Source organism: Primulina tabacum, chromosome 5 (assembly GCF_025594145.1).
Source record: "Primulina tabacum isolate GXHZ01 chromosome 5, ASM2559414v2, whole genome shotgun sequence".
Classification (NCBI taxonomy): Eukaryota; Viridiplantae; Streptophyta; class Magnoliopsida; order Lamiales; family Gesneriaceae; genus Primulina; species Primulina tabacum.
This window is the reverse complement of record NC_134554.1, coordinates 42,717,911-42,744,498: the sequence shown is the minus strand read 5'-3', so window position 1 is coordinate 42,744,498 and position 26,588 is coordinate 42,717,911. Positions and strand designations below refer to the sequence as shown.

General features: G+C 35.4%; 1 protein-coding gene across 2 annotated transcripts; it reads right to left on the bottom strand.

Moving 5' to 3' along the window:
- Window positions 1–558: 558 nt before the first annotated feature.
- LOC142547805 (uncharacterized) lies at window positions 559–26,347 on the bottom strand. 2 transcript variants are annotated; one of them, XM_075656272.1, is made up of 5 exons: window positions 24,232–26,347; window positions 23,264–23,348; window positions 12,487–12,558; window positions 3,041–3,482; window positions 559–794 (listed from the first exon to the last, which is right to left on the bottom strand). In XM_075656272.1, the coding sequence occupies exons 2-5, from the start codon at window positions 23,290–23,292 to the stop codon at window positions 618–620; spliced, it is 720 nt and encodes a 239-aa protein (XP_075512387.1). In that variant the 5' UTR covers window positions 23,293–23,348; window positions 24,232–26,347; the 3' UTR covers window positions 559–617. The 2 variants fall into 2 exon arrangements, with proteins under 2 accessions (XP_075512387.1, XP_075512386.1); XM_075656271.1 differs by having other exon boundaries at window positions 562–794; window positions 23,264–23,350; window positions 24,236–26,347.
- Window positions 26,348–26,588: the final 241 nt, after the last annotated feature.

Sequence of the window (26,588 nt, the reverse complement as noted above, 5' to 3'; positions counted from 1 at the left end):
GCCCAATGGTCTTGACCTTGAGAAAATTAGCAAAGGTCTCCGAAATAAAGGAATGAGTAGCCCCTGAATCTATCAGGGCTTTCGTAGCTGACCCCGCTATAAAAATTCTCCCTGAAAGTCGGAATGTCAAGTTGAACCCAATAATTACTAAAACTATCTTATAGACATGCAGAGGCCAAAGTTCTTCTAACTTAAATTCCCAAAATAATAATGAGTAGAGCATGCAATCCTATCACAATTTCTAAGTTCCAATATCTTAATCCCGATTCCCTAAACATTGAAATTCAAATATTAACTTAAAGCTTAAAGGTACCTGTCATGAGCATGGTCTCCGAATCCGTCTCTGTCGCATGCAGGGCAAAAACTCTGCCTTGGGTAGGCAGATTCTTCCGTGGGCACTGCTGCAGCATGTGGTCTGAGCTACCACACTTATAACACTTCCCTGAGCCATACATACAAGCTCCAGGATGGCGGCGTGAGCACTTGGGATAGTGAAACGAACCGTACTATTTAACTACTTTAAATTTGCGGAAAAATAAAAATTTTCTTAAATAAGTAGAAATTATCAAACTTCGTTAATAAATAATTGCTCGTCTAAAATATTTATAATAAAACAACTACCAACAAGTTGCGATAAGTAAACGTTTAAAACATTGAAAACACCACTCCTTAAAATCATAATAATTGAACATGCATAAAATCTTAAAACATGAGCGGTCCTCGGATTTAGCCTCCCGCTCAGTCCAAGCCAGCTCACTGATCCTCACCCCTCGTCTCCTCGAATGCATCCTCACCTGCATCGATCAAGTCTAGTGAGTCTAAAGACTCAACATGTGTAAACTGGGAGTAACGAGTAATACGTAATAAAATCACATGCAACTTTAAAATAGAGCGTACGTACTTGAAACTTGAACTTGCATACTTAAAAGCCTGAACGTAACATACTTGAAACTTGTGCATACATACATAAACATAGAAGTGTCATCATCATAAGACTTTTCTTAAACATGCTTGCATACTTGTACATACTTGAACATTCATAAACTTCATCATTTTGCGTAGAGGCATGTTTTAAAGCAAGTGACCCATACATAAATACGCCTGATCAGACTAAACCACAGTATTGGGCTGACAGGGAAGATCCACTGTCACATACATGAGATCCTCGTTCATGCTTTAACGGGTGAATTGAACCCCGTTCATGCTTTAACGCTTCTCAATCCTGATCTAAACCCGTTCATGCTTTAACGGGGTGGAGAGGTCCTCGGCCACGTTCACCGACTTCCAAATCCATTCAAAATTTGGTCACGAGACATTTAGCATACCTCAAAAACTTAAAATATTTTCTTTTGCACGTTGAACATACTTACTTGGCGTTGAGGGATTCGTTGGATCTCGCTTGGGGCCGCTGCTGCAACATACTAACATGAGTTCAAACACTTATCTTTCATAGTTTAGACGTAGGTACTCGTTCTCACCACCGAAGTAAATAAATGGCTTATGACATTCTAAATCTCTCGGAACTTGACCTCGTTTAATAATCGTACTAAGCCATTATATAGAACCCCAAAACAAATCCTATATTTTTACATAAATAAATTTTAACCATCGTACTAAACCATGATATAGAACCCCGAAGCAAATTATTAAAAAAATAAATTTTTTTTTTTAAAGATGGGGGTACACGGACCCCGTGTAGGGGTCCGGGTAGGGGTTCGGGTAGGCACGAAAATTTCGTGTTTTTGAAGAAAAACGGACACGGACTCCTTGTCGGGGTTCGGAAAGGGGTCCGTGTAGCCTCTGGACGTGGAAATTCACTAACTTAATGATTCATTCTTCCAACCCAAGCCTAAGGACCATGAACCAACACCTCAAAACTCATCCTAGGATGCTATTACGTTGATTCGAACCCGTTTAAACACCCCAAACATCCCCAAGCATCGTCAAACAACTTCAATACACAATAACCCGTAATTCGACATCGTTTCGCTTCCTACGACTTCTATTACATCCCAAGCCAATCCCGACCCAAACGAACCACCAAATAACACCTAAACACATCTCACAACATATCTAAATGTAGTAGCACAAGCCCGGCGGTACCCAACAAAGCCTGCAACAAATAACTTCAAGAACATGATGAACATCATTTTCATAAGATCAAAGGTTTGAGCAGTCATACGAAAATAACCATAACTCACTCGTTTCTTGTCCGAAAATTACGAATATTATATCAAATCGAAGGTATCAAAAAGTTCTACGTTTTATATGTTGACAATATTTTCAGAAAACGAACCGAAATTACACAGGAACCGAAATGACAGCAAAACGTCTTTTTGAGATCTAAAATACTTCAGAAATCGATTCAATGCATAATCGCTCAAACTTTTCTCATAATAATTAAACTTTTACGCATAACATACATCAAAATATCTACTATGACGAGATCGATGCATAAAAGGAAATATTATACATGCCTTTGGTCTTGAAACGTAGGAAATCTCGCAAATCTCGACGATCCGGAGCTCAAGAACACTTGAGGAGAGAAGGGAAATAAATGAGGGGAAATGGAGGAGAATTGATGGGAATGAAATTTCTTCCGGAGAAGACTTGGACAAAGTCTTGCAATTGGAGGCAAATGGAATTGATTGAAGGTAATTTAGAAATAATTTAAATATATTGATTAGGTTTAAACTAATTAATCAATATATGGTGTAGTCCAAATAAAATTTAGAATACTCGAGGCTTGAAAACAAATACATAAAATATTCCTAAATTTACAAAAGTTGCACCACAATTAAGGGAAAATAAAATATTAATTGTCATAGAATAAAATAATCCATAATTTAAAAATTCTTTTTAAACTTAAATAAATATATTTTTTTTAAAATTTAAATAAATGCACGTGTTTTACGTGTACTGATTTTGGGTTATACAGACAGACTGGGTGCTCAACAGTCAGCTCTCCCTGCCTCAGGGTCATGAACTCCCTGGTCAATCGAGAACGCACCTCATCAGTAAAATATTTGGAGTAAAATACCTCCGTGAAGCGTGTCCAGCTCAGCGTAACCAAGTTCAGGGCTACTGACGCTCCTTCCCACCATAAGCGGGCATCTCCTCCGAATAAATAGGTGGCACAGCGCACTCTGTCTGCATCTCCAAGCTCTATAAACTCGAAGATAACCTCGAGGGACTTGATCCAGCCCTCGGCAATCATGGGGTCTGTCGTCCCTGAAAACTCCTTAGATCGCGTCTTCATGAATCTCTCGTAGGTAGCCTCGGGCCCTGTCGGCCTAGCTGCCACCGCGGCATTGTTCCCCGCAAACTGTGCGAAGAACCGATTCATCCCAGCTAGCATCTGGGCATTCATATCTGGAGGAGGGGGTGGGGGTCCGTTCTCCTCTCGCCTCTGATCCTTACCGTCCTCATGACGGTGCTCACCACCACCTCTCGGGCGTACAACATGACGTCTAGGAGGCATACTGTTCCACATATAACCAATACGTAACTAACATGCATAATTCCATAATTTATTTAAATTTAAACAAAGATTGAATAATTGAAATCTGAACGTAAAATATTTCATGAAATCATGCTTGTTAAAATAATTCATGCTTTAAATAAAATGCATAAATGTAAAACTTACAGACCGAAGACGTGACTCCATGAGCTTCTTGGGGTCAGTAGTAGTACAACCCTATACAGAATCATTTCTCTGATACCAGCTATAATGGCCCGAAAATTCGTGTTTTAAAATTTGCGAAAAAAATTTAAAATTTTCTTTTTAAAATAATGAAAATGCCGCATTCATAAACTAAATTGATAAATCAAGTTTAATGTTCAAAATAGCAGCGGAAGAAATTATTGTTTTCAAAATAACAATTTGAATTAATCCAACAACGATAAAAATGTTTGATCATAAAAACGCTAAATGATTAAAATGAGCTCCTCGGGTTCCACTACTACCGACCCAAGCTAGCTCACTGGTCCTCGCCCTCGGTCCCGACCTCATCAGTACCTACAACAATCAAGTCTAGTGAGTTTAAAGACTCAGCATGCATATATCGTACGTAACAAGTAAATAAATAATAAAATCGCATGCAAAGTGAAAATATCATGTCGTGAGGCATAACTAAAATATCGTGTCATGGATAATTATAATACGTGCATAACTGAACTGAAAATCATAAGTGATCTGTTTGCTCGATAGAGCCCTGAAATAAGATAACATGCCATAATTTTGTTGAGATTATGTTCTACGCAAGTGGCCCATGAACTGAACTGAACTGAACTGAATCGCTTGATCAGACTAAACCACAGTATACTGGGCGGTAGAGATCATCACAGCCCTTGGACTGGATATCCGTACCAATAAATGAATATGACCGGTAACTGACGAGCGGGTGAAGTAATAATCCCATAATAATCTGCTATCCCATGAAGTACAGTGGCCACAAGCAATATTGCATAAATCTCAAAAATGAATATTTTACATTTTATGTACGTAATATAATTAAATAACATAATTAAATATCCTGTATAAATTTTACCAGCTGGGTTGGATCGTTCCCAGGCTCGCTGCGACTTAAATCTAACATGAAAAATATGCAAATGATTTATTTGATCAAACTTTGTAATTGAATCCAAAAACGAGACAATTACACCCAATGACTTAGTATTTAATCATGACTCCGTACCAACCCGAACCAACACCAAACCATCGTTTAATCGATGAAATAATGCTCCTAAAATTTCAGTACTTCGAATTTTAGTGAATGGAGGCCAAAAATATGAAACGCTCTTTCGAGAGTCACTTTGGCACATTGCACCGTAAATTCTCGTACGACCTCTAAACTTAACCGAATCACAAACAGTCAAAAACATGGCCCTCCTAACTCGATGAGGTACTGTCCAATCCAAGGCCATAGGTTAAAAGCCAACCAAGAACTCGAAACACACATCTGAACCGAAGTTAAAGTTGTTATCCAGAAAATTACAGCAGCGGCTGCTGCGCTTCCGGGGCTTCGTTTGCGAGACTTTTGACCATTGGGGCTTGAACCACCGACCAGAGCCTCTTCCCAACATTCTAAGGAGTGGCTCAGACCATGGCTAACTAGGAGCATAACGGTGCTTAAATTATCACTAATTGATGGGTTAAATGAGAGGAAATTATTTATTCCATGAAGGGCCAATCAAGGGTGACTAGGATGGAGTATTGCTAATCATAAATAGGTTGATTTATGGGGTGGCCGAACTTGCTAGGAATTCCAAGGAAATTTGTTGATAAATTCATTGATTTTAAAGGTCTAGGGTTTTTAACATCCAATATATATTTTAGTGACTTAATACATTAAATTAGGATGAAGTTTTCATGCAAGGTATAGTTGATCTTAAAATGAATTACTAAAATGTTAGGTTCTAATTTCTTAAATAAAATAGGCCTAGATTAATTTATCTCAATTGGTTACCCATTTTAATTTAGGCTTTTAATTAATTATTAAACATAAAAAAATTAGTTAATAACTTAAGTCTAATTAATTAAATAAAATTCTAAAACATTTTTTATCATTAAAGTAAGTTATTTCTTGGCTTAAATTAAATTTAGGAATATGCTCTTATTATTAAATTTTTTTTTTTCCAATCTCCAAACTCCGGTCCGGCCTCGCATATTTAACTAAAAAGATAAAACTAAACTTCTGCGACATAAAATAGCTGATCATGATTTAACAAATTTTAAAATGAATTAAACACTCCATAAATAATTAAAATCGCTTTTAATTTAAATAGTAGGCATTATGCATGGCTTATACGTAAGCGGGTTCTACAAGTCCATCCATGTGCATGCACAAAATTTTAATGGAGGAGCACTCTCCCACTACTCAACCTCAAAGGAGATTGAATCCAGCTATGCAAGAGGTCGTCAAAAAGGAGGTAATCAAACTCATTAATGCAGGTATGATCTTTCCTATATCCGATAGCAAGTGGGTAAGTCCTGTGCATGTTGTTCATAAGAAAGGGGGAATCACTGTCGTTGAAAATGAAAATAGCGAATTAATCCCTACTAGAACTGTGACTGGGTGGCGTGTTTGTATTGATTATCGCAAATTGAATGATGTCACAAGAAAGGATCACTTCCCCTTACCTTTTGTTGATCAAATGTTAGAGTGTTTGGCAGGTCATGCTTTTTATTGTTTTCTAGATGGTTATTCTGGATATATGCAAATCCCAATAGACCCCGAAGATCAACATAAGACAACTTTTACTTGTCCCTACGGTACATTTTCTTATAAAAGAATGCCATTTGGTTTATGTAATGCTCCTGCTACTTTTCATCGTTGTATGATGTCGATTTTTCATGATATGGTTGAAAAGTATATTGAGGTCTTCATGGATGACTTTTCTGTTTTTGGTTCTTCTTTCGACTCATGTTTGGTTAATTTGTCAAAAGTGCTAAAGAGATGTGAAGAAACAAATCTTGAACTTAACTGGAAGAAATGTCATTTCATGGTAAGGGAAGGAATTGTCCTTGGTCACAAAATTTCTGAAAAAGGTATTTAAGTGGATAGAGCTAAGGTAGAGATCATAGAAAAGCTTCCTCCTCCTATTAATGTCAAAGGAATTTGTAGCTTTATTGGGCATGCAGGTTTTTATAGGCGATTTATCAAGGATTTCTCGAGTATTACTAAGCCTTTAACTAATTTGCTAATGAAAGATGTTCCTTTTGTTTTTTCTGAGGATTGTTTACAAGCTTTTCAGGTATTAAAGCAAAAGTTGACCACCACGTCGATCATTGTCGCACCTGATTGGAATCTACCTTTTGAACTCATGTGTGACGCAAGTGATATTACTTTAGGGGCTGTTTTGGGGCAAAAGAGGGACAAATTCTTGCATGTAATCTACTATGCAATCATGACACTTTCAGGAGCTCAATTATACTATGCTACTACAGAAAGAGAATTGTTGGTTGTTGTGTATAATTTGGACAAGTTTCGTTCATACCTTGTAGGGTGTAAAGTGATAGTCCACACGGATCATTCAGCTTTAAAGTATCTCTTAAACAAGAAGGATGTCAAGCCAAGATTGATAAGATGGATCCTTCTACTACAAGAATTTGACATAGAGATCGTGGATCGAAAGGGGACTGAAAATCAAGTTGCTGATCATCTATCGAGATTGGAGAAGCCCGATGAAGGTAAGTATGTAATTAGAGATGAAATTCCTGACGAGAAACTTTATGTCATCTCTAATTTACCATGGTATGCAGATTTTGTGAATTATTTGTCATGCAAATTTATTCCTTCTCATCTTACATATCAGCAAAAAAAGAAGTTCTTTTCAGATTTAAAATATTATCTTTGGGAATATCCTCTTTTGTTTAGAATTTGTGCAGATGGCATTATTCGTAGGTGTATTCCAGCGAAAGAGATAAGTTCTATACTTTCTCATTGTCATAGTGGTCTAACTGAAGGACATTTTGGGGCAAGTAAAACGGCCACAAAAATCCTTCAAGCTGGATTCTACTGGCCTACACTGTTCAAGGATGCACACACTTATGTTTTGACTTGCAATGAATGCCAATGTGTTGATAATATTTCAAGAAGACATGAAATGCCATTGAATAATATTTTAGTCTGTGAATTGTTTGATGTGTGGGGAATTGATTTCATGGGGCCTTTTCCAGATTCCTTAGGAAATAAATATATTTTGGTGGCTGTGGATTACGTATCCAAGTGGGTGGAAGAAAGTGCTTGTAGAACCAATGACTCTAAGGTTGTGATCCAATTTTTAAAGAAAAATATTTTTGCAAGATTTGGCACACTTAGAGCCATTATTACCGATGGGGGAACACATTTTTGTAATCGCCATTTTGAATCTCTTTTGGCTAAATATGGGGTCACGCACAAGGTGGCAACACCTTATCATCCTCAAACTAGTGGTAAAGTAGCAGTGTCAAATAGGGAGATTAAGAAAATTCTTGAGAAGACCGTTGGATCTTAGAGGAAGAAATGGGCCAGTAAATTGAATGATGTATTGTGGGCACATAGAACAGCATTCAAAACCCCTATAGGAACTTTCCCTTTTCATTTAGTCTATGGAAAAACTTTTCACCTTCCTGTTGAACTAGAGCATAGGGCATTATGGGTTACTAAATTTTTGAACTTTGATGTGCAAGCTACAGGTGATCGGCGTCTTTTACAACTCAATGATTTGGAGGAATTTCGTCTTGATGCATATGAGAATGCAAAAATCTACAAGGAAAAGACAAAAAAGTGGCATGATGCAAGGATTGTGCACAGGAAATTTGAGCTGGACAAAAAGTGCTTCTTTATAATTCTCGTTTCAAACTCATGCCAGGTAAACTTCGTTCCAAATGGTCTAGGCCTTTTACTGTTACTGAAGTTTTTCCATTTGGTGTTGTAGAAATCCGTGGAGATTCTGGAAATCCATTTAAGGTGAATGGACATCGACTGAAAATTTTTCATGAAGAAATTGTGGAGCAAGAGGAGCCGAGTACTTTTTTGCATGAACCAAACTAATTTCTAAAGGGAGTTGTCTAGCTATAGACAATAAATTTAGCGCTTGCAGGTAGGCAACCCAGTGATTTATTTTATTTAGTTTCATATTATTAGTTTTTTTTTCATTTTGTTAGGTTAATCCTCGGTGATTTTGGTGTGTGTAGAGAATTTTGGACAGAAGAAAGATGTTTTGATTCTGGAAAGCTTAAACTGTTGAAATAAAATATTACAAGCATTGAGGAATTCTACCAGCCCCATAGAGCACTTCATGGATCTCAAAGCAACAATGTCAGGGAAGTTCTCTCTTGCTATTCTACATCAAAGTTTTATATTCTTTTCGAATGGCATGACACTGAGGATGGTGTAAATCTAAAGTATGGGGGGAATTACTAAACAACACTTAACATGCGATTCAATGTTTAATCCTCGGGCATGAAATTTTTTTTTTTGCTGGTTATTCTTTGAGAAACCGCACTATTGATTACATGATACACTAATTGACTTTCTAGATTTTTGAACACTCAAGAAATTACATCACACCTAGAACTGATTGAGATGAGCTATAGTTGTAGCTAAAGGATTTGAGCACAAACTAGTTTTGTATCATATGTTGAGACATCATCTATGCACTTCAACTCATACTTATATGAACTCATTGTGAATTGGGTGAATTGGCAAGAGGTGTGCTCACGCAAAAAAAAAAAGAGAAAAGAAACAATCCAAAACTTATCTGATTATCTTTCGAGGTGAAAATACAGAGGAAAATGACTTGGGGATGATTTAGGCGATCCTTGGACCGTTTGAGACTTTCGAGCCTACCTTATGCATCATTCATATCCCTAGTATCCCCCCTTTTGAGCCTAATAAATCGAATGAAGTGTGTCAAAGACGTACAATTAGCCCCCATTCGTATTTCTTCGAAATCCCACATCAACTACCCAATTTTAGCTCATACACTATTCCTCTACCTTAATTTTGAGAGAAATAAACCTCTTTAGCGCTTTAAATTTTCAATAACTCCTATGTGTTGATAATTGATAAGAAAAATTGGATGAGTAAAATCATTAAGAATGTGAAGGGGATTGATGAAAAAATATATATACATAATAAAAAAGAGAGGAGGGAGGAATATTGATGTGGTGATTGAAAAACCTAAAAAAGAATGTTGTTAAGGATTGAAATAAAAAAAGACAGAAAGAAAAGAGAAAAATAATGGGGGAAGATGAATAAAAGGTGAAGGAAGAAAGAGGATGATGAATATCAATAAGGGGGAATATAAGAGATGAAAGAGTGCTCTTTATCATTAAATTGTTTATTTTCTCTCATTTTGAATCTCCCTAACTTTATTGTAGCCGTGAGCCGTGGCATAACATTATAAGCTTGAAAAGACCTATTGACCGGGTCATATTTCTCCAACATTTAGTGGAAAAAGATATGAAAGATAAGCTTATGGAGAGTTTCTTCATATATATATATATATATATATATATATATAAATTTAGAAGCTATGAGCATTCCTTGAACTAAAACACATTTGAGGAATATGAGTTTTGACTTCCACACTACACACATCTCATTATCTTGATCTTTTCTGGTGAATGCTTGAGTTTTAAAGTTGCAATGAAAGTGAATTTTATGATTTTCGAAGTGTGATCTTTTGATTGAGTGTGACGGAATTTTGCAGATTGAAAATTGTTGATTGTGTCATTTTTTGTGGTGAATCATTGAATATTCCTTCATAATATTTTTATTCTCTGATTTGCTCGAGTACGAACAAAGACTAAGTGTGAGGGGATTGATAAGGCTTAATCTTACAAAGATTTTAGAGCTTTGATTTAATAATATTTGCACTTATCTAGAATTTTTATCCCTAATTATGTGATTATTTGAATTAATAATTTTAGATTTGAATAAAAGTGAAAAATGTTTAAATTGAGAGATAAAATAAATTTACTAGATTTCAAAGAAAACAAAATATCAAAAGAAAGGAAATAAAATATTTTTATTCCTTGATGATATTGAAATCTTAAAAAATCTATGTAAATCTTAATAAATATCTTATCTACACTTTCTTTACTTGACATGAGCTTAGAAGGACAGAAAGAAGGAAACCCATTAAGAGAAGAATAAAAGAGGGTGAGAGAAGACGTACAGGAGCAGAAGAAAGAGATGGAAGTGCATGAAAGAAGGCTACTGTGAAATAGTACCAGCGCGGTAGAAGAACACAAGGGAGGAAGAGTGAAGGCAGAAGCAGGAGGAATTCCGCACACACGCTACAAATCATTGAGAATTCTTTTCATTCTTTCTTAATTATGTTTTCTACATTGAATTTAAACAGGGATTTGCACTTTTATTTTAAACTTATGATCATGGCCGAGACAAATTATTTTTGATGTTTTGAGTTTGATTCAATTTTATTATTTATTTTTATTCATTGATTGATGTCGTTTATCATGTGTTCTTTTAATCTGACCAATTAAATTGAATATTTGTTGGTTAATCTAAAACCGGAAGGCGATAGATTAATATTTTGCTTCACATATCAATCAACACATGGTTAAATGGACTAGAAATAGTATTCGATTTCAGTGTGCGACTTTACGTTGAAAAACTGAAATTTCACAGCGATCTAATGCGGCTGAATCTAATTAAATTCAGTTAGGAATAATTGGACTGTTAGATTTAATTAGGTTTATTAATTCGAGAAATCGTTTAATAAATAATTTTGAAAATAACGTCGTGAATTAAATAATTAATTTAATGAATATGAATTTGAACACGTAGATTATAAGTTGTCTCGATACCATTGTGTGTCTTAGTCATTTCTAAATAATTTGAATTTTCGTCTAAATTAATAGTTTGGATTATTTTTGCTTTAGTTAATTTATTTAAATTGTTTTATTTAGTTTTAATTAATTTATCTCCCATCATTTGAATTTTATTAGCCTAAATTAGGAAAAATAATTCATATTCTAGCATTTAAACATCGATCTTTGTGGGTACGATATCTGGACTCATCTCCAAATACTATTACTTGACCTAGTCCGTTTGCTAGATTTATTCCCAACCGAAATCGTCGGTCAATTATCCATCTTACAAATGTTTTCAACCATCACGACTCTTTACTGAAGAAACCATTATTGTCAGAAAAAATGGTTGCGACGATACATCCTATAGCGTTGTTCATTGTCCAATCTCTTTCATAGGTCCAAGCTTCATCGTTATCACGAGCATACCGATCCGCCCACAAACATGTGTAAATACCGCAATTCATATCAACACATTGTTGTCGACAGAAAGCTCGGTTCACATATACCCAACTAAGAAAGTAGCTTGAAAAAATGACAACAAACACTCAGTTAATATTATCTTACATAAGCTCTTGCGATTCCAAGTGACAGAGATGTGTATATCGAGTTTCTAAATTCGAAATTTATTTTCTCATTTTTGTGTACAAGAAAGAATAAATGACATCCGGTGTGAATTGAGAACAAAAATCTACAATGATCCATCAAATTTCCATTTAATTTTTCTAATTTCCCCCTCGAATCATTTGTCAAATGTGATAAAAAAAAATCATGGTATCCATCATCTTTCAACTTTCGCTTTTTGTTCAACCTATGTAATGCACTCAATACCTTATCTTAAGCATGAAAAATAGCATATTATTATATTTATTTTTCATATATACAAACCAATCATTCAAATTTTTTGAAAAAATACAAATATGGACTGTTTCATACATGCAAAACATTTCACAGCCATGTTTCCCACTACCCACTCACAATTTTGTTATAACAATTGATTATATTTTCTTTCAATACATTCACAAATAACAAATCACATAATTCAATACCAAATTTTTTGAATATTTCTCCTTCCCACATAGTACCACTACAAGAACAAGAATGAGGTTAACTCAAATGAAATAAAAACAAGAGCTAAATTTGAGAAATGGTAAGAGTTGTACCTTAATTTTTTCTTTGTAAGATAATTCATTATGGTATTGCGCTCCTTGCAACCACAAAAATCTTCTCTAGCTCTGTAAAAGGAAACAAATAAAAATTATAAATATAACCACTTAAAAACAAAATAAACTTCTAAAATTAGTCAAAACACCGCGTACCGTCAAAATTAGTAACATAAAAAAACACGATAAACAAAAACAATGCAAAGTATACTAAAATTAACGTCGAACACTTGCTTGTCATTACAAAGAAGAAAAAAACAAGCAAATGGTTGTACACGAGAACCGATTGAAATCATTGATTCTGAAAATATAATCAAAGTTAATTTTGGAATTGAAATCCTAATTCCGTATATGACCATACATTTTTTCCACTAAGCATGATTTACATCCCTTTTGTTATCTGACTCGAGAGAACCAACTAGGCCATGCAAAACAATACCAAAAATCAGCATATTTCTTGAAGCAGTCATTTATACGTGTTGTTTTGACCTTTAAATTTTCACTTATTTTGAGGTCCAGAAGCTCTATCCCATGTAAAAGCTCTTTCTCCACTTTTTAGATTCACTAATATAATGTGATTCAACGCATATCCTCGAATTATTTATTCGTGGGAATGAATTACTAATCCTAACACACGAAGACAAATTTGTTATGCTAGAAACAATGCATATGCATATGTTGCTGAAGAAAAATATGTAGCTGGAATACAAAACAACGAAGAAAAGCAGAAATTGTTATACTTAATTTAATTGTGGTGATGATAGTCAAAACCAGTAGATCACGTTAGTAAACCAGAAGATAGTATAAAAGAAGAAGTTCTTGTGTCGCCTTAACAAAGCAGTACTCTTCAAATACTTATCAGTTTAAAAAAACAGAAGCAGAACTTGACTTCTACTGAATAAGAACCTAACGATCTTGTATTAAATGTTACCGTTACTTTACCAAGTACAAAGTATTAAATGCATCATTAATGCTGAACAAAGTCATTTAATACGTTTTACCAAATGTGGTACGAAACAAGACTGATTGTTCTGAAACTTTTTGCAGGAACTTTTTTAGGTAATAAAGCTGATCTTATCAGAAGTCAAAGAAATCGTTTTGTTTATAGACGTTGGATTCAAGACTTCTATAAATACACAAGATCAACGACGTTTATAGGCTACCGATAGCGAAACAACGTTTACATTCTTTCATATACGAACGTCGATTTGAGCACTCAGAACTTCTTATTATCTTCAAGCTCAATATACAGAAAAGCAGCACACGCTTCACTTAAGTTATATGATCTTTTGAGATCATATTGTGCTGACTGTTTCTTACTATTCCAATCATATTCAAGTTATTATATCTTTGAGAAGAGTTTGTAATATGAAAAATAGTCTTTTCTAAAACCTTGTTGTATTCGTATTATCGTGTTAAGAAACCAAGAGTTTCAGTAGGCGAAGGATAAGTCCTGCTGAAGTGGGTGTGTACAAGTGTTGTACTGTAAAAATCAAAGTCTTTTAGTGATACCTTCAGGAAACAGAAGAAGTGGAGACGTAGAAGATTTTATCTTTGAACTTCCATAAACAAATCATTGTCTACTACCTAATGTTTTATTATATCTCACCGTACTCCATTGGATCGTTTCCGCACTATTTATTGTGATATGCTGGATTTACTTTCAAACAAGAATAGTTATAATCTCTAACAGGATTCTAGCACCCTTTGCAAAAACGACCGTCAAAGGAAAGAGTTTATTCACCCCCCTTTAAACTCTATTTAGATCCCCAACAAGTGGTATCAGAGCAGATTTTTCTTGTTCCATATTTACAACAGTTGTGGCACATTTCAGCAAGGTTCCTATGTTCTCAAAAGAAAACTTTGATGACTAGAAGATCCGGATGCAAGCTCATCTTGCAGCCCAAGACGATGACATGTAGTATGTCATCACAGATGGTACTTTGAAGATCTTAAAATCTAACACTGTTGTTGCTGTTACTGAGGGAGCGCCTCAAATGGTTGAAAAGCACAGAAGTGAATGGACTGACGAAGATAAGAAGAAAGCCAATCTAGATAATATTGCGAATGACATTCTTTACAAAACCCTCGACAAAAATACCTTCAGCAAGATCAAAATGTGTTCTACTGCTAAAGAGATTTGGGAAAGCTGTGAAGGAAATGAGCAGACGAAGGAGAATAAACTGTCTGTAGCAATGCAGAAATTCGAGAATCTAAAAATGAAAGCTGGAGAAACTCTGAATGAGTTTGATGTCGGTTCAGCAGCCTGGTTAATGAACTAGCAGCTCTTGGTAAAGAATATGGCAACAGAGAAATAACACTCAAGGTAATGGGACGTTAAAACAATGGCTATGAGAGTCTCTAAAGATCTAAACAAGTTGGAGCTACATAACTTGTTTGCTGACTTAAAAGCCTATGAGTTCGAACCGGAAGTGAGAAGCGGAGAAGAGCCCTCAACAAATCTACCAAGCAAGGCTCTTGCTGCTACTGCTACTGCTACTGCTGCTGCTACTACTTCTGTTGCTGCTGCTGCTGCTGTAGTTGTTCCGCAAACATTACCTACTACCATCATTGAGAGCACTTTTGAAAAGACTGCTGAAAAGATCAGCAATGATGCTATGTCTCTCTTTGTGAAGAAATTCTCCAGATTCATGAAGAAGAATCACCGTGCCTACCAAAGCCCTAACCGGAACTTCAAGAAGGATTCACCACCTGGTGACATGGCGTGCTTTAACTGTAGAAAGATCGGTCACTTTATTGCTGATTTGTCCAAAGCCCAAGAAGGATGACCAGAAGAAAAAGGAATACAAGAGGAATGACAAGAAATTCAAAAGAGACTGCAAAGCAATGATTGCTGAGGAAAAGCAAATCAAAATGGACGGACTCTAGCTGTGAGTCTTCTGACTCAGAAAGTCATTCCAGCGAAAGTGATGCAGAAGAGATCAAATGTCTCATGGCAGATATTGAACCAACCTCGACATCTGGAGAGGTATTTGACTTTGACTCTGACGAATTTACACAAACTGATTTAATTAAAGCACTACATGACATGGTGGAAGAGTACTCAAGACTTTCTCAATCATTCAAGGAAGTTAAGATTGAAAATCAAGACTTAAAAGATCAAGTCAGTAAGTTCAGTTGCTTGCAAGAGAGCAGCTGCAATGATTTAAAAGTTGAGATGAGTAAGTTAAGAACTGAGAATGAAAGAGTAAATGCAGATTACCAAACAATGAGGTCTGAAAACCAGAAGCTATCTGTTTTAGTAAATGCATGGAACAAGTCTTCTATTTCCTTAGAGAAGATGCAAGAATTGCATAAGCAATCCGGTGACAGAAGTGGTCTCGGATTCAGCAATAATGAAAGCATTTCTGAAACAAGTACTAAGCCAAAGCTGGATAAAGACAAAGAGAAATTCATTAACTTTGTCAAATTCAGTGTGGTATATGAACCCGAAGTACCAACTGTTCGAGTTGAAAGGACTGTAAATCAGACGAACAGAAGGAAGCATTATGGTCTGGGTTATGTTGAACCTAAGGGAAGAGTTCACCAGAGTTCTGGATCCAGCAGAGGATTCAACTTAGGAGGATAACCCCCTATGAAGGTTAAAAACTACCAGCCTATAATTCTAGACTTGTTCAGAAGAGATACAGACCAGACAACAAAAACAGAAGGTAAGAACAACATTCTAAGATGCATTCTGTTAGAAATAACAGACCTTCTGTTGCACACACCGCTTTGGATACCCGAAGTACAAGGTCACCTAGAATTGTACAAATGTGGGTTCCTAAAGAACTGATAAGGATTGGACCCAAATAGATTGGGTACCAAATACTAAAATTTATGTTTGCAGGAACAGGAGAGGAAAGCCAAAATCAGCAGCTCCACATGGTATCTGGACAGTGGATGCTCCAGACACATGACTGGACAGAAAAATCTATTATCAGAAGTAATGAGTTGTACTAGACCAAAAATAACATTTGAGGATAACTCAAAAGGTAAAATCGTGGGTAAGGGTAAGATTATCCATGGTAACATTACTATCAATGATGTACTATTAGTTGAAAATCTTTGTTACAATTTAATTAGCATCAGTCAACTGTATGATAATGGTTATTCTGTGGCTTTTCAGAAGTACACATGCACAGTTAAAAATGCTGATGAATCTACTGTATTAACTGAAAAAAGAGAAGGCAACACATACAAAGTTTCATGGAATATAGATCATGTTAATGTTCCTACGTGTTTAGTTGCCTCTCTTAGTGATAAACATTGGCTATGGCATAAGAGATTGAATCATCTGAATTTCAAGTCAATCAATAATCTCAAGAAGCAGAACATATTTGATGGTTTGCCTGATATAAACTTGATTAAGAATCATGTTTGTTCTGCATGCCAACTTGGGAAGCAAGTCAGATCTAGCTTCAAGAATAAAGGTAGTAAATCAACTTCAAGGTGTTTGGAATTATTGCATATGGACTTGTTTGGTCCAATCCCTATCATGAGCTTAGGGGGAATGAAATATACACTTGTTGTTGTTGATGACTTTTTCAGATTTACTTGGATAATATTTTTTGCTGGAAAAGATCAAACCAGTAGTCTCCTGATCAAGCTTCTGAAAAAGATTCAAAATGAAAAATCTATTTCTGTCATTAAAATCAGAAGTGATCGGGGAACTGAGTTTACTAGCAAGGTTCTTGAGTTATACTTGGATGAACAAGGAATTAATCATGAATATTCAGCTGCTAGAACGTCTCAACATAATGGAGTAGCTGAGAGGAGAAATATAATTCTTAAAGAAGCCGCTAAAACAATGCTAGCAGATGCAGATATCTCTTAGCGCTTCTGGGCAGAAGCAATCAACACAGCATGCTACACACAGAACAGAACAATGATCAACAAAAGACTCAATCAGACTCCGTATGAGATATGGAAAGGGAGTAAGCCTAACGTATTTTATTTTCATGTATTTGGTTGCAGATATTTTATTCACAATAATGGTAAAAATTATTTGTCTGCATTTGATTCAAAATCAGATGCTGGACTATCTCTTGGTTATTCAGCAGTAAGCAAAGCTTTTAGAATTTTCAACAATAGAACTCTTAATGTTGAAGAATCTATTCATGTTGTCTTTGATGAGGATAGCAGCGCTCCTGGAATTTCTAACGTGTCAAATTTAAGTAACAGGTTAGACAGGATTCATCTGGAATTGGATAGTGAAGATAATGCAGAACCTATTGTTAAAGATGTTCAAAATCCAGAACCAGACATTCCTCTGATAGAACCAATTGCTCAGACACAGGTTTTACCAGAACCAGAAGTGAATATTCCAGAACTTACTACTGCTCTAGCTGAGCCTGATTTCAATCTATCAAACCAGGAAGAAATTTCTTTAAATCTTTTTGTCTAGAGGAAATCTTATCCTTCATCTTTGGTTATTGGTAATCCTGCAGCTCCATTAAGAACCAGAAGGCAAATGATTAATGAATATATGCATGCTGCCTTTATCTCTCAGGATGAACCAAAGAATATTGAAGAAGCTCTTCTGGATCCCAGTTGGATTGTAGCTATGCAAGAAGAGCTGAATCAATTTAAAAGAAATGAAGTTTGATTTCTTGTACCCAGACCATCTCATCAAGCTGTCATTGGAACACGATGGGTATTTAGAAAAAAACTTATTGAAGAAGGCACTGTGGTCAGAAATAAAGCAAGACTAGTCGCTCAAGGTTTCAGACAAGAAGAAGGAATAGACTATGATGAAACTTATGCACCAGTAGCAATGCTTGAAACGATCAGAATATTTTTAACCTTTTCTGCTTTCAAAAATATCAAAGTATATCAAATGGACGTGAAAAACGCCTTCCTAAATGGTCTACTGCAAGAAGAGGTCTACGTTGAACAACCTCCAGGTTTTATCGATCATTTCTTACCAAATCATGTATTTAAATTACACAAAGCCCTGTATGGTTTAAAACAGGCGCCTCGAGCTTGGTATGACACACTTTCACAATTTCTTATTAATCATGATTTTACTATCGGCACAGTAGATAAAACTCGGTTCACTTTAGTTAAGAATAAGCACATTCTGTTAGTACAGATTTATGTTGATGACATTATCTTTGGGTCAACTAACCCCAAATTATGTGCAAAGTTCTCCAAATTGATGCAAGAACAATTTGAAATGAGCATGATGGGGGAATTAACAATCTTCCTAAGACTACAGATCAAGCAACTTGATACTGAAATCTTCTTAAATCAAGCTAAGTATACTAAGGAACTACTAAAAAAGTTTGGCATGGAAACATGCTCTGCTGCTTCTACTCCTATGAGCTCATCGACTAAATTTGACAAGAATGAAAGTGGAATTTCAGTAGAGATAAATCAGCATCGTGGTCTTATTGGTTCACTGTTATATCTTACTGCCAGTAGACCTGATATTATGTTTGCTGTCTGTATTTGTGCAAGATTTCAATCTAACCCTAAGCAGTCACATTACATTGCTGCTAAGCGCATACTGAAATATTTGAAAGGTACTCAAAATGTCGGTTTATGGTATCCCAATGATTCATCTTTCAATCTTATTGGATATTCAGATGCTGATTATGCAGGTTACAAATTAGACAGAAAAAGCACAAGTGGTTTTGTCAATTTCTTGGTGATAGGCTGATCTCTTGGTTTAGTAAAAAGCAGACTTCCATAGCTACGTCTATTGCAGAAGCAGAGTACCATGCTGCTGGAAGCTGCTGCTCTCAGATTCTTTGGATACAACAACTTAAAGACTACGAAGTTCAAGCTTCTGAATCACCCATCTTCTGTGACAATACCAGTGCTATAGCAATCACACAAAATCCAGTACTTCATTCCAGAACAAAGCACATTGATATCAGACATCATTTCATTAGAGATCATGTGCAGAAGAAGGACATTTGTCTGGAATACGTTTCTACTGATCAACAAGCAGCAGATATCTTCACAAAGCCTCTGCCTGAGAATAAGTTTTCTTATTTTCGCAATGTTCTTGGTCTAATTGATTTAACTTGAGATTATTGATATTTTTAGTTGTCTGATTATTTAACTCATATCAATTCGTTTATAAGAAAAAGGAGACAATTTGTGGCAACTACTGATATTTTATTAAGAATAGAATCAACGTCTTACAACTTGATTCAAATTTCTTTCTACAGCATCTTGCCACATTCTAAACCAGTTGTTCAAATCATGACTTCTAATACTACGTAAGTTGCTGGAATTAGCAATTATATCCAGCAACTCTCACTCTCTTGACAGCAGCATATAGTTCATCACATTATCTTTGACCAGATTGGATATGCGATCAACTCGAGCAAGCCTCTTGAATCTTCTTGCAAGTGACCTCTGTTTAGCAGAAGAAGGAAACTCTCCAGTATTGATTAATTGGAGGTCATGAGCAGTAGTCCAAATGGACATAACCTCCGCAAAGATGAAGTCTTCTGCACCTTGTTTTAATTCTTGCAAAAGTTGAGGTGTCCATGAAGGATGAGGAACATGAGTGCTGCTTTCACAATCCATTGGAATCCAAATGCTACTACAAGCAGAAGTCGTCTCTTTTTATAGATAAGATTTGAGGAAGACCAAGAGTCATCGAGCGTTAAATTATCCAGACTAAGTTTTTCTCTTCCTTTCTTCTGTTTATTTTGTTACTTGTTTATTCACTTATTTACATTAAGTAAAAGCAGTAGATAAACACAAATATGACAAAATGTAATATTTCATTCATAAAACCAGATGCATTACATTGTCCTATCTATTACATTGTATTGATATCAGCAGCTTGAAGTACTGCAAAGTACTTCAGCAGGAACATAACTAAGCTCTGCTGGAACCCCCTCTCTTGGCATGATCATGGTTGCTGAACGGGATGATTCCGCAGCTTAACCCTAATAAAAAGAAACAATCTAACTGATTGTTCATATTACAGGCCAAGGAATTTCTTCCAAGACTTCATATCTTAAAAAAGAATGTCTTCAGACATCATATTACGAGAAGCTGGAAATGGTCCTTGGAACTCCTCTGCTGAATCAGTCTCTGGAGAAGACTCCGAGAGCATACTTGCATCATCCATTTGTGTTTTGTTATTATTTGAGTACTTATTTTAACTTGTGAGATTGCAGGTACTTATATAGATTGTTGGAAAGCTAAAGAGACCGGTCACATCTTGCACGAATATCAAGAGTCATATATCATTCTCTCAGATATCGTATCTTTTGCATTTATTAGTTCCATTAATTGAGGGGGAATATTAGTTTATTATGTCTTTTCCTTTTCCGTGCTTTATCAGAAGCAGAAGAAGTTTTGTCTTTTCGATAAAACAATGTGTCTATTGGTTTTTATTCAGATGCTGAAAATATTTCAGCACTCCATAACTTCCAGTAGATATTATCATAAGACGACAAACTCTCTTCTGATTTTTTAGTAACCGCTTTGGACAGCCCGTCTTTTATTTTACTTTTTAAAATTTTGGTGTATCTGACACTCTCTGCTCAATTTTTCAAATTCAACTGTAACGGCTGTACATTCTAAACTTTAACCGAGTCTTCTCAATCTTTTTACCTTTACGCTTTCAGATCTTTTGCATACTAACTACTGTTTTCTCTCGTATTCTCATTCTACTGCAAAATCTACTTCGAACTTATTTCTACTTGCAGAAAAATGGCTGGAGCATACACACTCAATGCTTATCAAGTTAATTTTGCTTCAGTGTTGACAATCAAGGACGAAAATCTAGTCAACATGTTCAAAGCCATCGAGAAATCTGGACTTAGACGGTTTCTGGAAGCACCAGCAGTTATCTACAAAACTGCTCTTCTGGAATTCTATGCGAAAACTAAGGTTGTCGAAGGGAAAATCGTCTATTCCCAAGGAGATGTATCTATTTCAATTGATGCTACTCTTCTGGGATCGACCTTCTTCCTCCGATACTCAGGGATCTCAGATTTTTCTAATACGTCTAAGGAGGAGATGTCAGCTGCCCTCGTTACTTTCTCGGCTTCTAGAGAGAAACTCTCTTCTTCTTGCTTCAAGAATCTACTCAAGATGGAATACTAGGTGCTTGCTGATATTGTTTCAAAAGCACTGTTGGTAAAAGCCGGTACTTTTGACAAATTGATCAAGGAGAAAGTCCAAGTGATGCTGGCTATCACTTCTGAATTTAAAGTAGATTAGAGTACTTTCCTGTTTCGCATCCTGAAGGATATGGTTCTAAGGAAGAGTTCTGGGTTTGCTTGTTCAAATCAGCAAAATGCTTAAGGATGCGGGTTTTCCTTTAACTACTGGTCAGGACGGCTTCGTTTGTGACAATGGCCCATGCTGATAATGTGCTCGCTCTGAGGCCAAAGCCAACTGTGGAAGAATTTGTTGCTCTAAAAAGAGAGATTGAAAATGCTCAGACTGAGGTACAAGGACCTCAGAAGAAGATCAAAAGAAAAAGAGTGGTTATCTCCACTGATTCTGATAAAACAGTTTCTGAGGAGTCTGCTGCTCCTGCTCAAGCATCTGTCCTTGCCACCAGAAGCCACGTCTTCTTTTTTCGTTTCTGCCCCTGTCACTAAACCAACAGACAATTCTGCTACCACCTCTTCTGCTGCTCCAACTTTCAGACCCTCGTCTGGAGTTGTTATTCTTGAATCAACTGCAGGGTCTTCTGCTTTTCGACCCGTGCTGCCTGCCTCTTTTTCAGACAAAGGCAAAGGAAAACTCATTGCAGAACCACAACTTCATGGCACCAAATCATTCCTTTTAACTGGTGTTGATCTTCGTATGGAAGAGATTGAAAGATCTGTCAATGAAGGGATGACCTTCTTTGATGATTGGCATAAGGCTCGAGTTTTCCATCCTCTTACCTTCTTCAAAACACGAGGTGCATTCAGCAAAATGGTAAAGAATGAAGAAAAGGTGTTTGCATTTGCCAAGACTGACAATGTAATTGAAGCCATGAAACGCCGAGGTTTCATTCTTGAGCAGATAAAACGACAAAAGCTGGAATCAGTTTTGAAGACTCTTCAGTCTAATTTTGATGCTATGATTCCAACTGCTGCTCAAGATCAGAATGTGATCCACATTCTATCAAACCGTTTGAGAATATTGGATGAGCAACTTTTTGCTCAAGAACAGACTTTTGGAGAACCTGAATCATATTCAGTAGGCTTCGTTCCAGACTCCGCTCAGACAAAGCCAATTGAGGAAAGGACTACAGCTCTACCAGAAGCTAAAGTCTCTAGTACTCCTGCATCTTCGAAGCAGCCTACTCAGTCTTCTTCTCTCCTCTCTGTTCGTGAATTGGCTACATTGGATAAAGTCATTCAATCTATCGCTGTTACTGTCTCTACTGCATCAGAAGCCGCTCAGGCTGTTGAATTAGTCCAACCAGTAGTTCTCCCAATAGAACACCATTTAGAAGAATCGGATGCTACCACATCTCAATCATTGCCAAATTTAGAGATCTTCTCTGAAGAACATCAAGCAGAAATGGTAGCCATCCTGAATGAAAATATACAAATCTGGACTGTTTTATACATGCAAAACATTTCACAGCCATGTTTCCCACTATACCCACTCACAATTTTGTTATAACAATTGATTATGTTTTCTTTCAGCGCATTCACAAATAACAAATCACATAATTCAATACCAAAATTTTTGAATATTTCTCCTTCCCACATAGTACCACTACAAGAACAAGAATAAGGTTAACTCAAATGAAATAAAAACAAGAACTAAATTTGAGAAATGGTAAGAGCTGTACCTTAATTTTTTCTTTGTAAGATAATTCATTATGGCATTGCGCTTCTTGTCCGTGACTTCTTTGCGACCACAAAAATCTTCTCTAGCTCTGTAAAAGGAAACAAATAAAAATTATAAATATAACCACTTAAAAACAACATAAACTTCTAAAATTAGTCAAAACACCGCGTACCATCAAAATTAGTAACATAAAAAAACACGATAAACAAAAACAATGCAAAGTATACTAAAATTAACTTCGAACACTTGCTTGTCATTACAAAGAAAAAAAACAAGCAAATGGTTGTACATGACAACCGATTGAAATCATTGATTCTGAAAATACAATCAAAGTTAATTTTGGAATTGAAATCCTAATTCCGTATATGACCATACATTTTTTCCACTAAGCAAATGACAACAAATACCAAATACATGGAAAAAAAATGAATTCTCTTTGCCAAAGTCCAAGATTTGCGAGCTATGATTTACATCCCTTTTGTTATCTGACTCGAGAGAACCAACTAGGCCATGCAAAACAATACCAAAAATCAGCCTATTTCTTGAAGCATTCATTTATAAGTTTTGTTTTGACCTTTAAATTTTCACTTATTTTGAGGTCCAGAATCTCTATCCCATGTAAAAGATCTTTCTCCACTTTTTAGATTCACTAATATAATGTGATTCAACGCATATCCTCGAATTATTTATTCGTGGGTATGAATTACTAATCCTAACACACGAAGACAAATTTGTTGTGCTAGAAACAATGCATATGCATATGCTGCTGAAGAAAAATATGTAGCTGGAATACAAAACAACGAAGAAAAGCAGAACTTCTCCATGAAACACGCATTATATGCTTCTGAAATTGAATTAATTTATAAACTAGAATAAACAGACAAGAAACCATGGAAAAATCTCCAAAACCAGCACAAAAATCATAAAAATTATCGAAAATCAAACATAAATATAAAAATTTGGAGAAACTCACTGTTTTCGTCACTTTCTTCGACTTGTTTCCTCGTTCGCCTTAAAATCATTCTCCATCAGTGTCAGTAGGTTCTTTCGGGCGGTGGGTTTCTCCGATAGGTGACTAAATCGGTCGGTGACTTTTTGGCGGCGTCGATTTTGGTGGGTAGGGATTTAGGTTTTAGAGATGAGAGGATAGAAATCGGGAGGAAGATGAGAAATAATTAATGGGCCCTACTATTGACTTAAAACTCATTTAAAATTTATGGATAGGAAAGCAATTAGAGTTAAATATTGATGAAAATAAAATAAAAGAAAAATGAGTAAATATGTGAGTTGGGGAGTGGAAAAAAAAAATTCTTTGTATCAAGTAGTGTAGAATTAGATTTTACGACTTGGGAACTGAACATAACTTATTGTTTTGATTATAGATTTATCACCAAATTCCCCCACTATGAAACTATCAATATAAAAATTAAAGACGTAAAAATAACTAAATCGAATCCAATTTAAAAAGCTAAGATCATTCAACAAATAATTCATCACCACTAAATACGATGCATTATGTTTGATATAGAAGACATCAAACTTTATAGGATTTTTTTTTACTACTCCCAAGTGTTGAACATATTTACTGCAAGATTGATTTTTTTTTTTTTTGGGTCCATTAATCAGAAGGCTCAATCACATTAACAAGTTTTTCATCTACATCAACTTCATTATTGTTTAGGTGTTCCCTCCCCTCTCCTTCGTCGCCTTGATAGTCATACATTTCTTGCTCTCTAAATTTATGAAGTACGCAACATGTCATAATGACGCCATTTTGAATTTTGATTGGATAGTATGAAGGATTTTTAAGGATTCCCTACGATTTTTTAACAAGCCTATCAATCTCTCTATTACATTTATTGCAGAAGAATGCTTCATATTAAATAGTTCTTCAGCAGTGGTGGGTTGGTGTCATTCACTTCAATCATTCAGATGGTATCTTTGGCCTCGAAATGGTGCAAGAAATCCATCACAGTTGGCATATCCAACATCCACGATATAACAACTTTAAAAATTACACAACAATCCGTGAGTTTTCACTATTTCACGTTTTACATTATTTGAATCTTGCCACCAAATAATTTCTCATATACCATCAGCAGCTGATCTTTCCCATCCGATCAACACATAGATAAATTGCATATCTTGAGAGCATACTCCTAATATGTTGGTAACAATTTCATTCTTACATGTTCAATATTTATATTTGTCCTCTGAAAACACACGAGCTTTGATATGAGTATCATCTAGAACCTCTAAACACCTCTATCATCATAAAATTAATGTAAGTCTATTAAAATATATATATAAACTAACTTAGATATTAATCAAATTACATACCGTAAACCATTTTCATATCTCATCCATAGATTCATTAGATACTGCCTCAGGTTTCTTAAGTAATTCTCCTTGAATACTAAGAATTGCATTTAACACTTTTTTGAATACCTCTAATTGTTTCTCCATAACCTTCAAAATTGACATTTACAATCTTTGTTTTACGTGATGAGCCAAAATATGCAACATCATAGTAACTTGTTCATCCACTAACATATTTTCGTTTGATAGAATTCCAGAGTCTAGAGCATAAACGAACAAAAGTAGGCATATTATGATTTTCTATTTTTCTATAAATTTAAGAACAATGATCTAAAACCAATTTACGACTTGCATAATGCTCAACCAAAATGTTAATATTTTTATTTTTTTTCCTCCGCAGTTTTTTTGTTGCTAAACTTAATCTTGTCATGACTGCTAATTTATTCTCATGCTGTTAGAATATTTAACATATTTAAAATTATTTTCAGTAAAGAGGCAACAACAAAGAACCGATTAGAAACCAATTTACTATCAAACAATATGCTAGAAAACTATGGTAATGCCACACCACAATGTTGTATAATATTTTTCGTACGAAGATTTTTCCACACCAACTCATTTTTTTAAAAAAAAAAATTATGACGTTTCACAATCTCATATCTGGGTAAAGAAATAGAAAAGAAAAAAACAATTGTTTCTTTGTTTCTGAATGATTATAAAACCATGTAAAAGTGCAGTAATTAAAAAAAAAAATTCGGAGGCTTCTTGTAAAAGATTTAGGAGTTACCTCTGAGGACCGGGATGGAGACCACATGTGAAGGAAAATCGAGCGAGTAGAAGAATCAGATGTGAAGTTTGAGCATGGAAGAAGAAATCTAGCATTTAATCTAGCTCGAAATCTAGCATTATAAGGCAACAAGGTCCCTTGAAGCTTATACTTGTATGCAACTGTTAGGATGGAACAACATACATGATCATGACACAAATTCAACATTACACACTAGTTG